The 17,042-nt window shown below is 33.5% G+C and overlaps 1 protein-coding gene across 2 annotated transcripts; it reads left to right on the top strand.

Annotated features, from left to right (window-relative positions):
* Positions 1-218: 218 nt before the first annotated feature.
* Positions 219-14,604, top strand: LOC117107670 (serine-rich adhesin for platelets-like). 2 transcript variants are annotated; one of them, XM_033249396.1, is made up of 4 exons: positions 219-375; positions 8,946-9,668; positions 12,499-12,592; positions 13,146-14,604. In XM_033249396.1, exons 1-4 carry the CDS (start codon positions 369-371, stop codon positions 13,798-13,800), a joined length of 1,479 nt encoding a protein of 492 aa, XP_033105287.1. In that variant the 5' UTR covers positions 219-368; the 3' UTR covers positions 13,801-14,604. The 2 variants fall into 2 exon arrangements, with proteins under 2 accessions (XP_033105287.1, XP_033105285.1); XM_033249394.1 differs by lacking the exon at positions 219-375 and adding an exon at positions 3,192-8,118.
* Positions 14,605-17,042: the final 2,438 nt, after the last annotated feature.

The following is a 17,042-nucleotide window of genomic DNA, read 5'->3' on the forward strand; positions in this document are numbered from 1 at the left end:
TAAATATATCAAATTTCACAATAAACAGAGACTGCTATTTCCTATAAGTCTAGGAATTTTATTTTAAGAGTATTATAATTTTTTTTCACGCATAATGCACCCATGTCACGTGAGTATACTACAATAAACCATTGTCAATAGAAAACAAACCACCTCGACGTGTTTAAAAAAAAAGATGTATTAATTTAAGCATTACTTCCGTTTCGCCCAGTATAAAATCAAGCTTAACATCCACAACGTACTTACTATACCGGTACTTGTATGTAAAGCGGTACAGAAAACAGCTGTTGTACAATTTCATAATACAACACAAATAGAATTGATGAAGGCAAGTTAGTACATAGGCCTATATCTAATCACCTACTAAAATGAAAGGTATGTAAAATATAATTTATCATTTTGATATACATGGCATTCTGTAAGCATGTTTTTGGGAATCAGCGATATACGACTGTGTGTTGTTGTATACCAGCAAGTTCGTGAATGAAAAGTGGTGTATTCTACTTCAAAATTGCTTAAAATTAAAAAGTCGATTGTACGCATGAACCATAAGACGATTTTGCTAAGATGGTTTAATAAATCAGTTTTAGATATTTGCTTAGGGACCTTTTAAACCTTTTTGACTTAAGACATTTGCTAAGCTGAAATTGATAAATCCCAGGCCTGGTTATATTGTGGCTGGTTAATTTCGTTTAATTATTAGCTCTTGCTTATCAAATTTGTATTTCTACTGAGATCAAGCCATTGTACATGTTTCCCACATGTTAATAGTTACAGTGCATAATACCAAGGCCAACGCTCACGTTCATTATTTACCCGATCATTGAAACCAACACCTATTACCACAGCGTTATCACAGCACACTAAGCTTCCTGAAAAGTAATCGTATATTAAAGTGCATCTGCAATAGACTTTCCCTACGTTTACCCACTATATCGCTGGGTTGGGAGAGAAAATGTGGATTTAGTGGTTTTCAAAGGACATCCAGCAAATCGCACAACGAGAGATTCGAAACTATCTTGAAGCTGAAGAGCACGAATCACAATTTTCTGCATGCCATGAGCCAGATTCACTCATCTTTAAATATGGCCTTTCCTAGCTCTTAGGAATTACGATAATACAGAATTGTAATCTTTATATTCAGTGTTGTCTATTTACCGTGAGACAAATCTTTTGTGACACTGTTCATAATATCATCCGTATTTTGGGAATTCGAAACATAACGATGATTTGTCCTCATTGTTAGACATCAAGATGTCTGCACGTCTATGTTCTACGTCACAATCACGGTATACTGTAACCAATTTTCAACAGCATAAATACAAACAGTCGGCGTGAATATATGAGAATTCCCACATAATAAAACGGAATCTGGACGTTACTGTGTTTTGTTCTCAATTTAGTGTGGATAATTGCCATTTGCCCTTGGTATTTGAATTTATTCATTTACTTCCTTGTGAACCGATCGTTTTGCTTTAGCCGCGGCACAGTCCTGGATTCGTTGCATAATCTGGCTTGCTATTCCTTGGTGTTTTCATATATATATATATATATATATATATATATATATATATATATATTTACAATGATATATATATATATATATTTACAATGATTTGCTCAGTCGGCTAAAATGGTGGTAGCTATTTGTAGAACCATGAAGATCTCTTGGTCAACGGTTGAATTCCTATCGCTGCTCTCCTTGTATTTCAGCTGAGGCTGAAATGGAAGTTACGATAGCGTACCGTCTTTCGGATGAGACGTTTAAACCGTTGGTCCTGTGTGCATTTACGCAGTACACTTTTCAGAAAAGAGTAGGGGATTGTGTCCCGGTGTACTGCCCATTCACCACCAGAAGGATCCCACTGGAAATAAGTCTTCTTCAGACTATCGTGGGTTATCCTTTGTGGTTACACCCAATAAATCCAATCCAATCCAACCGAAATTAAGACATCATTTATTTTTGTTATTTATTTATATTAATTTTATATTAATCTATATATTTGCTTTTTTTTTGTTATAAATAAAAATCTATTCCTTTATATTATATATTCATATCGAATAGATGTAGTCTACGATAATTCACGTAGGCCTATGATAAGATTGCAGTTGTTAAAACAAACTCCAGATGACATAATTTGATGTATATTTAGGCATATATCTTGGTATTTTACTAAATTCAATGCATTATCTACTCACTTCCTTTTCAAAATATACGGTACAACATAAGATATTTTTTATTTATATACTTAAAATCTGAAAGTATTTAAGAAAGAAGGACCCAAGAACATGAAAGAAATCTAAGGTTCGGACAGACTGAAAATAAATCAGAGAAACTAAACATTAAAGGGACACCACAAAACAAAACACAAATTAACAAGATAAGAAAAACAGGGAAGCAAAGCAGAGAACAAACCGAATTCAGACAAATGGCAAAAGGGACTGGGGAGGCATAAAATATATATAATTAATAACCTGTATTAAGTGGGGTACTTTTTGGCTTAAAAAATGGAAGTGGCACATGCACTTTATACATCAAAACAAGAAAAAAAGTTAGAGAAATGCTATAAGATAATATTATACAGTATAAGGAAGTTGGAAAAGAAAACTAGTAAGGAGAAACACAGTAAGCCACTATTCAAGAAAGCTTCTCTATTAACTTACATGACAGCCTCCGTCGCATCTAATATCGGTATATTTTTACAAACCTTAAGTTTTTTTTTCTTTGCCAAGCCTTTTATTTCCATAATCACATTAATGTATAAATGAAACTCACATAAGTTATACTTTATATAAAACATAAGTAACATACTATATAGAGAAAATGAAATATAATAATAGAAGGCCTCTTTTAAGTAGAACTATATTTAAAAAAAATAAAATAAATAAATAAAATAAAATAAAATAAAATAAATAAATAAAATAAAATAAAATAAAATAAAAAAATAAATAAGTAAAAAAGTAAAAAAGTAAAAAAGTAAATAAGTAAATAAGTAAATAAGTAAATAAGTAAATAAATAAATAAATAAATAAATAAATAAATAAATAAATAAATAAATAAATAAATAAATAAATAAATAAATAAATAAATAAATAAATAAATAAATAAATAAATAAATAAATAAATAAATAAATAAATAAATAAATAAAATAATAATAATAATAATAATAATAATAATAATTTACCTTGCATATCTTCAAAGCATTAATTACAATTAAGCGTGCTTGGATTACATTTACTTTTACCATTACTATAATTTACTATTATTTAGAGTGTCACACTTGGCGAGTTTTTGTGCCAAATTTACATAAATGAGCATAACACCTCAACCGTCTATTTGACATACACATTTACTACAAGGGTGTCATTTTATTACAAAATCACAGAGTAATTAAGTTCCATTTATCACACCATTTAGAAAGACACATTTTTCCTAGGGCTATATGCTTTTCAACTTCTTTTTCAAAGGAGAGTTTCTGTTTGAATTCCAACAATGTCGGCTTCTTATTCTTACATCGACATATACATAAATAATACTTTGCGTGTAAAATAACCAAGTTTATGTGAACATTAGTTTGAGAACCAAAACAAACAGCTTTATAGGACAAATCACTTTCATCTAATACAAAATGCTTGTTAATTTCTTTCCAGAAATTAATAGTGATTTTTCAGTCCCAGAAAAGTTGAGAAATTGTTTCGGTCTCTAAATGACAAAAAAAGTGCATTTTTCAGATTGTATAATATTTATTTTAAAAATAAAACTATTTACCGGCAGAATTCGATGTAAAAACCTGAACTGAAAGTATCCTAAACTCGTCGACTGCGTACAAAGACGTTTGGCAAGGTAAATACCAGGCCAATTCAATTCAGGATCATTGAATTCTACCGCCCATTTCATCTCGGAAACAGGAGTCTTAAATAACTTTTTAGTGCACAATTCACATATAAACTTGCATACCTTTGGTGATTTTTTTACACTTTCAAGAATTTCATCTTGATTACTTTGTACATTATGGTAGACATTACCTAATTCGTATTGTTTTTTTCCAATTTGCTCGAATAGCATGGATCAGTGAAAAAAATCTAGGTAATTAACTTTTATATTATATTTTCTTTCGAAGTCGGTATAGCACATTATTACACAATTAACATGCGTGATATCTGCAAGAGTCTAAATGCCCTTTTTATACAGTCTTTGATTAAACACAGGTTTTCCTCCAATTCTAATTTGCGAATTATTCCATAGAATTTGTTTACCAAAGCAGTTAACAGGCGTTTCGAAGGTAATATCACACCATGCTGACACCACATTTCTTAAAAGTTGATTTCTGATATTACTTAAACATTTTTCGTTTGATTTCATATACATCGCCAGAAGAAATTTCCACCTAAATTCCTCATATGGAGTGCAAAAAATACCTTCCACACTCCCTTATTTTTTTCATTAAGCAATCGTTTGATCTTGGTTATCTTTAACCCCTTTACTACAGAATCTAAATGACACATCCTAAGAACTCCATCTACATAGTCTCCAATTAATGTTTTTCTGTTGATTTTGTCTGGTTTGCCTGACCATATAAACTTAAACACAATGGATTCGAGGTCTTTGATAAATTTGTTTGGTGGGTCAGGCAAAACAGAAAATAGATATGCAAATTGAGATATGCCAAGAGATTTAACAATAGTGATTTATCCAGTTGGTGTTAAATCTCTCATGGACCATAAGCAAAGCATTTTTTTAAAGTTTTTCTAACTTAGGGATAAAATTTAATTCGAACAAATCGTTCAAATTTGCAGAAAAAGTAACGCCAAGCATACTTACTGGACCTTCAGTAAAACCTAGCCCCGTGTAAGAAATGTCTGGAGGGTTTTTTTAATACACCAAATGGGAGCACCAGAGATTTGTCAAAATTAATAGCCAACCCTGAACAATGCTTAAATTCCTCAAGTGCATCCAATACGTGCATCAGCGTATGCGCTAAGTTTGACAGAAATGTTTTCTATTGTAATGCCTTCTATATTTTCGTTTTTTTTTTCGGATATTAATATTAAGAATGTCGCTACATATTATAAAAAGATAGGGGCTAAGCAGGCACCCTTGTCGGAGCTCTAAACTAAGCGGAAAAAAGGAAGTTGAATGTCCGTTATTGATTATACATGAAGAGATATCCGAGTAAAGGGCTCAAATGTACCTGATAATACTCTTTCCCAAATTAAAATGTTCAAGTACTCTAAAAATAAACGGCCATTCAAGCTTATCATATGCTTTTTCAAAATCGACCATGAAAATCATACCGTCCAATTCTTTTTCATTTAAATACTGAATAACATCAAGAGTAGTTGGGATATTTTCTCCAATAAACCGGTCTCTTAAAAAACCTGTTTGAGAAGCATCTATAATATTTGGAAGTAGTCCTTTAATTCTATTTGCCAGTATTTTAGCAATTATCTTGCAGTCAGTATTAAGCAATGTAATTGGCCTCCAGTTCTTTAGATAACAGGGATTGTTGTCCTTTTTCGGTATTAGATTAATTATGCCTCTGCGTTGATTGATGGACATAATACATTTATTAAATGAATACTCACAAGGTTCAATCACTAAATCGACGATATCATTGAAAAAAATTTATACCACTCGGTCGGCAGTCCATCGGACCATGATCGGACCCAGGAGATTTATAATTAAATTTGATTTTAGTACAAAAAGACATTCACTCACTGTAATATTATTTTCACAAGATTTTTTTCCTCTTTATTTAATTTTGTAGGGTTTTCATTTTGCAAAAGAAGACCTTCAATATCAGGTTCGGGGGGATTCTCCGACTGATAGAGATTTTGGTAAAATTCTTTCTCCTCCTCCAAAATATCCTTTGACCCAGTTATAATGGTATGTCGTCTCGGACAATTTTCTTTATTATTTTTTGACTCTGGTTTCTTTTTTCCAAATTGATGAAAAAAAAACGGGTGTTCCTTTCACCCTCTTCAACCCACTTTGCACGAGACTGTATCTGTGCACCCTTGGTTTTATGCTCATAAATAGTCTCAAGATTTAATTTATATACTTCAATTTTATCCGATATTTGTGCAATATATTTTTTCTAAGTCATTCAATTCTTCTGGCAATTTGTTTTCTTTTTGTTTGCGCTTTTTAGCTAGTTCAGAAGAGTGTTGTAACGTTAACGATCTAATTTTGAATTTCAGAAATTCCCAGAATAGACTTGGGTTTAAATTTGGGTTACTCAATTTAGTATCACTAATACAATTTTTTACTTTATCAACATAACGTGGGTCATGCAGGAGTGTTGAATTTCCAAAATCCTCTTCCTCTGGCCCCATTTACAGGAGTAATATCTAAGCTAATAATTGAATGATCAGTTTTATAACCGCTAACAATCTCACATGAATTAATCTGAGTATAAAAATGTTGTATGAGATAAGAAAGAAATCCAGACGACACTGAATTATTGGCTTAGATGATCGCCAGGTGTACCTACGCACATTTGGGTTTTTTTCCCTCCATATGTCAATCAAATCAAAGGATTTCATGGTTGACTTTATGCATTTTTGTGAATTGAACTGCGTGTGGACTCTGCCTCCCATTTTGTCCATATTTGTATCTAGCAGAAGGTTAAAATCTCCGCCAAAAATTATTGATTCACAGCTAAATTCGTTTAGAATCGTTCATACATGTTCGAAAAACGATGGTTCATCTTTGTTAAGGGCATATATATTAGCAAAAGTTATGTTTTGACCATTTAGGCTTGTATCTAAAATTAAAATACGCCCTTTACCATCAGTATAGCATTTTGTTATGTTTAAAATATGTTTCTTAGTCAGAATGCAAACCCCCCTGCTATTAGAAGTACCATGGGAAAAATATATCGCCATCCCATCCCTTATCTCTCCATTCTTTCTCCGTTTTATGGACACTATGGGTTTCCTGGGTAAAGGAAATAACATGTGGTTTGTTTTGAAACCAGTTGAAAAATTGTGTTCGTTTATTCATTTCACCAAGACCCCGAGCATTCATCGAACAAACACTAATATTTGAGTCAATCATATGGGCCGATATTCATATTTAGATTACTAACCATTCTATATATGCATACGTTAAATACCTTATTTTCTAGTAGAGATCTATCACCTATCATATGTGCATTTAATACATAGGAAAATTGCAAGAAAGAAAAACAGTTAAAATAGAAAAAAATGGAAAACATGTAACAGAAAAATCATAACACAGTATACAGCACCCAGACCCTTGGGCCCTTTTTTCCGAGATGTCTTCACAAATGGAGATTTCTCGTCAACTTTTTATTCGAAATCAATTTCAAACACAAGCGGATTCAGGCCATATATTTTTTTCCAAGCCGAATCTTGTTTGTTTCTTTCACGATATTCCATAACAACATGTATTCCAACAACCCTGATTCTCGTAGACATTCCATTTTTTCGTAGCTCATGTGCTTTAGATGCCAATTTACCGCGTTCTTGTTCATTCATCACTCTTGGTATCAAATGTAATGCTGTAGAATAACAGATTTTGTTTTCTATCATAAATTTCTTTTAAAAGTATAGCCTTATGGTGACTCTCAATTGTAGAATTAACACATTCTTGCCTTGTAATTTGATCTTGCTTTAAATCTTCTACTAATTTTGCCTGGTGCTCTTGAGTATTTTCCAAATCGTTCATTTTCTGTTCATAATGAAGATTTTGTTTGTCTAATTTAGCAATTCTTTCTTGCATAACATCCATCCTTTTATTTAGGCTTTCCTCTATTCTTAGCATGATCTCTTTCAATTCATTTGTACTTACCACGTGTGGCTCTTCGACCGTAGCGGCTGGCTGTTCACAACTGTCATTGCTCATTGTAGCAATGGCGTCGGGGCTGGCTTGCATATCTTCCTTGTTTAATTCAATTTCCTTCTGTTTTTTTGTTTTAGAAATTATCTTTTTCGCTGATTTTTCATTTGTCGTGTTCCTGAGCATATAGCCCGTCGTTGTCGTTGTCTCGCTCTTTACCGCTCATTTTTGACGGTGTTTTTTCGAGTTGAGAAACCGAGAGACGGTTACACGTGTGTGACCGCCGTCGAAGCCATGTTAGAAAAAAAAATTGGTGAGGCAAATAAAATAGATATAATTAATAACCTGTATTAGGTGGGGTACTTTTTGGCTTAAAAAAATGGAAGTGGCACATGTACTTTATACATCAAACAAGAAAAAAAGTTAGAGAAACGCTATAAGATAATATTATACAGTATAAGGAAGTTGGAAAAGAAAACTAGTAAGGAGAAACACATTTAAGCCACTATTCAAGAAATCTTCTCTATTTTAAACTTATATGACAGCCTCCGTCTCATCAAATATCGGTATATTTTTGTAAACCTTAAGTTCTACCCATGTCAAGTTTTATGTGACAAATTATAGCCTATATAATATAGGCATCACGGTATTAATAATGAAAGGGAAACTATCGACGGATAATAATGAAGGATAAAAACACACCCATGGAATTTACAATTAAATTTTAAAAAGTGGTTTTAGGATTCGAGTGCCCAAATCAAATACTTGCCGATACCGGAATTCATTTATTTCAGATGCAATATTCAATTCTAATTTTATAGCAAAACGCTAGCTTTTTATAGTTTTGCTGAAATAGCTGGTCTGTCTCTGAGGTACACATAGTAAATTTTAAACAATTTTAAACAGTGATTTTTATTATGACTTTTTTTACTACTTACTATTTTAACTTGTTAATATCTTAACATATTTCTCGTCATTGTCACATTGTTTTGTCTTGTGAATTTTCATGTATTTTTTCTCTTTTAACCAAGACTGTTGCAAAAGAAAAAAAATACTGTTTTAAAATGAGACAATAAAGTGTTCTTGAATCTTGAATATTGAATGTAATTAATAGTTGAGTTTATCTCTTGTAAATTACAGATATTTTAAAGGTATTACTGTATGGCGCCCTGTGTTTTATAGTAAGAGTAGCAACACAAACTGACACTTTACTTACCAATACAACGCAGACTGGCACATCACAGACCGACACAACAGAGGCATTCGGAATATCGGAATGGATTGATACGTCACAGGCCGACAAATCACAGCCGGACACAGCAAGTACGACGTACACAACCAAAACCGATACCGGTACATCACAAAACAAAACCACACAGACGGGCACTTCACAGGCCGACACAACAGAGGCATACGGAATATCGGAATGGATTGATACGTCACAGGCCGACAAATCACAGCCGGACACAGCAAGTACGACGTACACAACCAAAACCGATACATCACAAAACAAAACCACACAGACGGACACATCACAGGCCGACACAACAGAGGCATACACAACACAACGCGCCACATCACCTACTGACACAACAAAGGTGGACACAACACAGACGGATACAACACGGACGACGTACACAACCCAAACCGATACATCACAGAACAAAGTAACACTACCATACACAACACGAGACGACATATCACATACAAGCACACCACAGACGAACACACACGCCTACACAACTCATGCTTACACAACAAAACGCGCCACATCACATCGCAACATGAGCCCAACGAACAGAATCACGACAGAAACACAAAATACTGATGAACCTGGTACCACTGACAAATGGTACAAAGGAAGTAAGTTAGCTGATTTTTATAGGCCTAACTATGATTATTGTACAGAACACTATATTTAAAACATACAATATTAAGTGCTCTGTTATTCAAAACATTATGTTAATTAAAGACTGTACCAAGCTTAGAGTTAAGCCTGATTCCGTAATATTTCTACACGCTTTGGCCGGCGGCTGTTGGTGACGTTGATCGCATCCCACTCCCGTCGGGGACACATAGTAATAGCAATGAAACCACTATTTACCGACAGTGTAGCGATTTTATGGAAACCTATATTTATCAGATGTGTTATTGCTGCGGTGGCGTTGATGACTCTGATGACAGTACTAATGATGATGATGATGATGATTTTAACTACTCAAGTTATTATTTATAATTATTATTTAACATTTTAAATATGATTCAAATAATAATAACCATTATCCTTGCCATACCATATAATTATAATCATAATATTTAATAAATCCAAGGCCTAGTTCAGACTAGGTGGATAAAACCGGCTTAACTCACCGGGTTTATCCACCTGCCAGTCTGAACTGAGTGACTTATCTCAAGCCGGGCGCGATTTTTTTTCCGTACGAAACATTTGCATGAAACTTCACTCGGGCCATCTCGGATTGATTCGAGTGAGTACGATACGAGGAACAAGAGCAGACACTTCGCAATGTCGTGACGCTCGAGTTTTACTATTATTACTATTGCTCTTTCTATGTTTACCTACGGTAGGCCTATGAAATTTAACGGACTTATGTGATGTACGTCACTGTGTAACTAATTGTGACCTTCTTGGATGTTATTAAATGTTAGTATATTATCTACAACAACAACAGCTAGTACCTCCTGTTATAAGGTGTAGATAGGTACAGTTATACCAAAGGCTAGAGAGAAAGAGGATAAACTATAGGCCTAACTGCAGGCCGAGGTCTTACCTAGGCCCCTCCTTAAACTAAGCCTAGGGTCATAGGCTGAAACAACAGTCACGCTTCACATACTGACATGGACGGAAATTTTGGGGGAAAAAATGGGACAAAATTGAAGCATGAAATGAAAAATAGAGCGCATAAGAGAAATATTATTAAGTAAATAATATACCATTCCGGCATTATTGAACTTAGTCCAAACTATCATTGTAATGTAATTAATGTTAAATAATAATAATAATAATAATAATAATAATAATAATAATAATAATAATAATAATAATAATAATTTCAGCATTAATTACCTTTGGCCTAAGCCTTGTAATGAAGAACCTACAGGTACTATCTAGGCCTATAAATAATAATCGCCCAAGGGGAATATCTTTTGTGTTATCTCCTCTTAACGTCGTTTTTTTAATTGTTTTCTAATTCCTCCATTGTCTAAGTTCCCCTTAAGGTACAGGTAATAATAATAATAATTAATAATAATAATAATAATAATAATAATCATTTCAGCATTAATTACCTTGGCCTAAGGCTTGTAATGAAGAACCTACAGATACTATTTACTAGGCCTTTAAATAATAACTAGAAGGGGAATATCTTTTGTGTTATTTCCCCTTTGTCTAAGTTTCCCCTTAACGTACACGTAATAATAATAATAATAATTATTATTATTATTATTATTACTATTATTATTATTATTATTATTATTATTATTATTATTATTATTATTATTATTATTATCATTTCGGCATTACATGTAATTAACTTGGTCTAGCCTTGTAATCAAGAACCTGCCGATTACTATGCCTAATATTAACAACTAGCTCATTTTTACATTCATTTGGTGTTTTTCCATTTTGCCAGGTCTTATGGCATCCAGAATTTTAGAGCTGCCTATTCTCAGCTCTTCTCTTAATTTGAAAATAACTGTCATTCTGTTTCATTTGATCAGATGAAGAAAAACGCGCTTTTCCTTACTCTTTGTGCTTTTCCCAGAAAGCGTTTTTAGTAGGCCTACTCGTAGGACTAGGTAATTATGCAAAACCCAGGCCTAACTAAAAAATTAAAATTGTCATAGTATGTAACTCAAGTTAAAATCACAATTTTCATTACTCGTGCAGCTTAATCAAATATTATATGTCATTTTAAACGACCCATTGGTATTAACATGGTAACATCAATGTATTTTTAAAAATTAGACAGCGACGTTCTCTCAGAAGTTGTTCTGGAGGGTTGCCAGAATCTGTTGATGACCTTTTGACCTCCTGAATTCTGCAATGAGATTTTCGGGTCGATTCAGCCGAGACGGCCCGAGTGGAGTTTCATGTAAATGTTTCGTACGGGAAAAAAAATCGCAAGCCGGGCTGTGTTCCTAATAGTAATTAGGCCTGGTGCGCCACCGTGTTTAACTTTTCTAATCGTTGCTGGGGGTCATGCATTGAGTTCGGGTGACGAATTGACCAATCAGCATTCAATTACGTACGCTGTGAGCGAGGTACGTTTCGAGAGCAATGTTTTGAAACACGTTTCCTGGTTACGGTTCATTATTATGCAAATTCTCGCCTGGCTAAATTAAGCCGGGCTTAACTCAAGCCTGGCTTATCTCCAAGTCTGAACGTAGCCATAATACAGAAATAATAATAATAATAATAATAATAATAATAATAATAATAATAATAATAATAATGTCATTATCTTTACCATTATTGCTAGTATTATCCTACATATAATTGTTATTTAATTAGAACTATAATTTACTAAGATAATAATAATAATAATAATAATAATAATAATAATAATAATCCCGCTTATGATAATTAAATATATGATAATTTATCAGTGAAATTACCAATTACTATCATTATCGTTTTGTTAATTACAATAGTAACAATAACGTTTTCTTGCAGCGTCAGCGTATGTCATATTTTCTATTGGCGTAATATTATTAGCTATTATCGTGTTCGTATGTGTATGGTTCCTTTACCGTAGAAACAAGAAATGGTAAGTTACTATGTACGGTACTGTAGTGAAATGTTACTTCAAAGGGTCGAGCACGGGGAGCTACCGTCGATTCCTGACGTTTTAATGGTGCATTTTTAATATTTCTTTATAGAGTCCCATTCGAGAGATTTTGGAACATAATCCTGGAAAAAAATGCCAATTAATATTCTGGGGTACCTTAAGTTAGACCTCTGGATTCAACCACTGAGAACTCATGGGCTTTACGCCACTGCATAAAATGGTGACGTGGTGTGACACGGACCTCACCTTAAGATATAAAATTACCAAAAAATCCAACAAATAACTCATTAATGAATAGCTCTTTTAAACCAACCAAATAAAGTTTTCTGCTTTGAGTAAATCACAGTTTTTAGAAAAAAAATATATTTCAATCTTCAATGATTTACAGATATTTTACTACAAAAATTCTTACATTTGCTTCTGAGGAAAACCGGTAACTAATGATGTTATTTTAAAGGTCTGTAACATTAGCAAGAAATTGTTTATGAGATATAACAACCTAATTTTTGAGTTATTTGTTTAATGTTTTTAGGAAAAAGATGTCGGTGATCGGGGCTGGTCAAAGGGTTCGACGCTGGTCCCAAAGGTTCACTCAAACATTCGATGCAAACAGCCCTAAATCGGAGGATAGTGACGATGAAGAAATATCACATCCTAACCAGATAACTATGTCGTCATTCACCAAAAATGGTACAGGCATCAGTAACGGTGTAGCAAATGAGAATACTAAAGACGAGGAACGCGGCGTCCTCGACAACACAGTCTCAAAGGTAGGGGTTAACGCAAGTTCATTGGAACAGCCTTCGAGTGTTATAATTAATGAGATGAATGAAAAGGATGAGAAGATACACAAATCCGATGACGTAACTACAGATGCAGCAGAAAGCAAAGAGTTCATAGATGCTGATGTAAACCCGAGTGGAAGAGATCTGTTAGACGTTGCAACAAGCAAAGATATGGAGGGTGATGTTGCAGACGATGAAGTTAATAGCTACTCAATACAGAAAAACGATGACGATGAAAAACCAAGTGGAGGAGACCTGTTAGACGTTAAAACAAGCAAAGATATAGAGGGTGATGTTGCAGACGAAAAAGTTAATAACTCGTCACTACAGCGAAACGATGACGACAACACAAAATTAATAGATGGAGAACAAAAGTCAGAAGAAGTGGCTCCAAGTGAGTGATGTATCCTGAGCAATGCCCCCACCACCCCAATCCCCTTCGGATAAGCATTTACACTAAATCAAAATTCTTTTGACATTAATATTTTGAAATTATTGTGCCGGAAGTTGAACATTTTTTGTGAAAGCGGTGTTTTTCGTGTGAAACCATTTTCAGATGGGGAATAATGCTAAGCTATCTCATGAAAACATAATTAGAACGATGATGATGATGATGGTGATGATGATGAGGGTGATTTTGATGATGATGATGATAATGAGGAAAAGGATTAGGGTGAGAATAAAGTGCATGATGATGACGAGAGTGATGATGATAGTGATAATGATGAAAATCATATTGATGGTGGTGATGATGATCACGATGATGTCGTAGTTTTAAGTATTTAAGTAAAATTCTTTAATTTGCTTCCGAGAAATAACTGATGACGATGATGATGATGATGATGTTGTTGATGATGATGATGATGATGATGATGATGATGATGGTGATGATGGTGAGGATAAGTATGATGATGATGATGATGATGATAATGGTAATTATCAAGATCTAGTAGATGGTGGCGATAATGATGACTATGATGCTGTAGTTTTAAGTATTTACATCTTGTCCATGTTTGATTCTTATGTATTTGACATAATAAACGAGGTTGTGCCTAGAGGGAGGGAGTGTACTACGTGTGCCTAAAGTCATGTAAATACGCCTACTCGCATACATATTTGTATATTTAATATCGATTGGATAGGTCCAACTATCATAGTCTACGATCTATTTGTGTATTGTTATAAAAGATATGTTTTGTAAGCAAATCGTTCGCCTTGTGTGCCTGCTTTCATTTTCACTCATACCTAATAATTAATCGGATATAATGATATGGAAAATGCTTTTTAATAGGTATATCGAGGTAAATGTAAATTTATCGATTTATATATTTGTTTATTCATTTTTGCATAATTAGTGATTTACTGTTTTACAATATGGTCCCGTCTAACAAAATAAAATCACAATAAAATGGCAAGAAAGAAAACAAACGAAAACAAAATATAAAATATTATGATTGGAGTGACAATAAAAAAAAAGGATCATATTAAAAAAGCTTTTGTAATTTGAATTAGAAGTGTTTAAGGAGAGTGATTGTTGAATAAAATTTGGTATTTTATAATACCACCACTCATAAAATCAAGAGAAAAATAAAAAATTAGAAAAAAATATATTGCTCATACTGTACTTAATAAACGCGGACTTTATCAACTTTTGAAATCACAGATTTTAGAAAAACAAGTTTTCAAAGTTTTACTGACCCTTCACTAAAATAAATTTTTACATTTTAACAGAAATGTAAATGTATGGTATGCAATAACTATAAGAATGGTATTATCTAGATACCCTTTAATTGGTGGCAGCTTACATAGATGATATCCTGATAGGAAAAAGCTGGCACCAGAGGGCGTTATTCACACAATGCCCAAAACACTGGATGCTAGCTTACATAGCTTGACGAAAGATCGTAGAGTTTACATCAATTGTGCTCCTTAAATATTATACAGTATTATTTTCAAGCATATGTTTGGTTCAGATAGAATCAAATATATATAGGCCTAGAATAGAATAGAAGGATAGAATATAATAGAATTGAAAAGAATAGATGTAGGTCTATAGCTCCATGAAAGAAAATGAGTAAGAATAGATTAGAACAAAGCATTGACTAAATCAGAGATCTTATCTGTGACAGACAACGATGGTTCGATTAATAAATAGGGGTCGATAAGTCTTCGATCCAATTCTCTTTTCATTTCAGTTGTAGAGCGCCACAATTAGAGCTAAGGAAGGAGCTTGTACAGAGAAAAAAAAAAACATTGACGAGAGAGTTTAATTTGTCCGCTGTTTGAACTGGTACTAATTATAAGGAAAATTGGCCTGAAATCTATAGGCTAGAGATGAAAGTACCATTACTGCAAATGGTATCGGCAGAAACAAAAAAAAAATATGAGGCCTCGGTCATTTACACTAGCCTATAGCTAGTGGTGCTTCTAGAATCTACAATGCATTTGTACATACCTCACAGACACAGAATTGCCTAGGTCTAAAAACTGACCAGTTACCCTAAGTAATAAAAATTGGAATTCTGTACCTTGGCCAATGTATTATACATAAAATACTAGAAAATATAAGCAAGTGAAATATTCATATTGAAATTAATAATACTCTCGTTAAGAATTTCTCGTTATATTTAAAGATAATAAATAAAAATATATAAAGATATAAAAAAATCTCATCAAACCATTATTTAAACAAGAAATCACAATAGAGTGACAAACTGTCTTGTGGTAAGGTTATATTAAGCGAATACAAATATTCTAGCTAGATTTACACTCGACATGATAACGACACGATATATCATCGCGTAGTTTGTACGGTATTCTTCAACAATGCGCGCATCTGTATTATGTCGTTGTGTCAAAATCGTGTCTAGACATTCACTGCGTCTTACCGTACGATCGTCGTACGTCAAATTCAGCTCCGATCTCTGTGAGCGGTAGACGACGCAACGACATCTGCTGATTGCCGGTGGCAGACTAATCACCATTAAATACGAATCCGTCTGCAGATATTGGAATTCCTTCCAGTGGATGCTTAGTTTATTTTGTCATTCTGATCGGCTTTTCTCTACTGTTCCGTTTTAATTTTAAATAGGTTTGCATTATGTGGCCGTTTGCTGTTTTATGGGTTTTTCCCATTTGCCTTTTAAAATTTATATATTATTAAAGAATCTCTATTGAGATCCAGCGGGCCGCCACTGATGCACGTTAGAGATTGCATCTTTAGATCTCCGATCTTGTTCACAAATTCACGGACTAGTGCTGTCTAGTAAGAATTTCGTAGGACGCGTTAAGAATGACAAAATATTCTCTGTATCTACTGGAACCGAGCCACATAGCTTGTATTCCACTATTTGCATTCACACCTGGGCTGTGTATATATATATTGCCTTTGTTTGGCTCTGTTATCATTAGTGGTCGTGGGACTAGTTTGGGCCCTACTGAAGCTGGTCGAACGTTTCGTTTGGGTCTATACCCTAGCTGCACTGATGAGGCCTGGAAGGACGAAACGGATCCGTCTGCAGATATTGGGATTCCTTCCAGTAGATGCTTAGTTTATTTTGTCATTCTGATCGGATTTTCTCTGCTGTTCCGTTTTAATTATATATATATATATATATATCCAATCTTGATTTATATTATATGCA

The sequence above is a fragment of the Anneissia japonica genome, unplaced genomic scaffold, assembly GCF_011630105.1.
Source record: "Anneissia japonica isolate Jap-2015-1 unplaced genomic scaffold, ASM1163010v1 scaffold5330_len1712360_cov203, whole genome shotgun sequence".
NCBI classification, from domain to species: Eukaryota; Metazoa; Echinodermata; class Crinoidea; order Comatulida; family Comatulidae; genus Anneissia; species Anneissia japonica.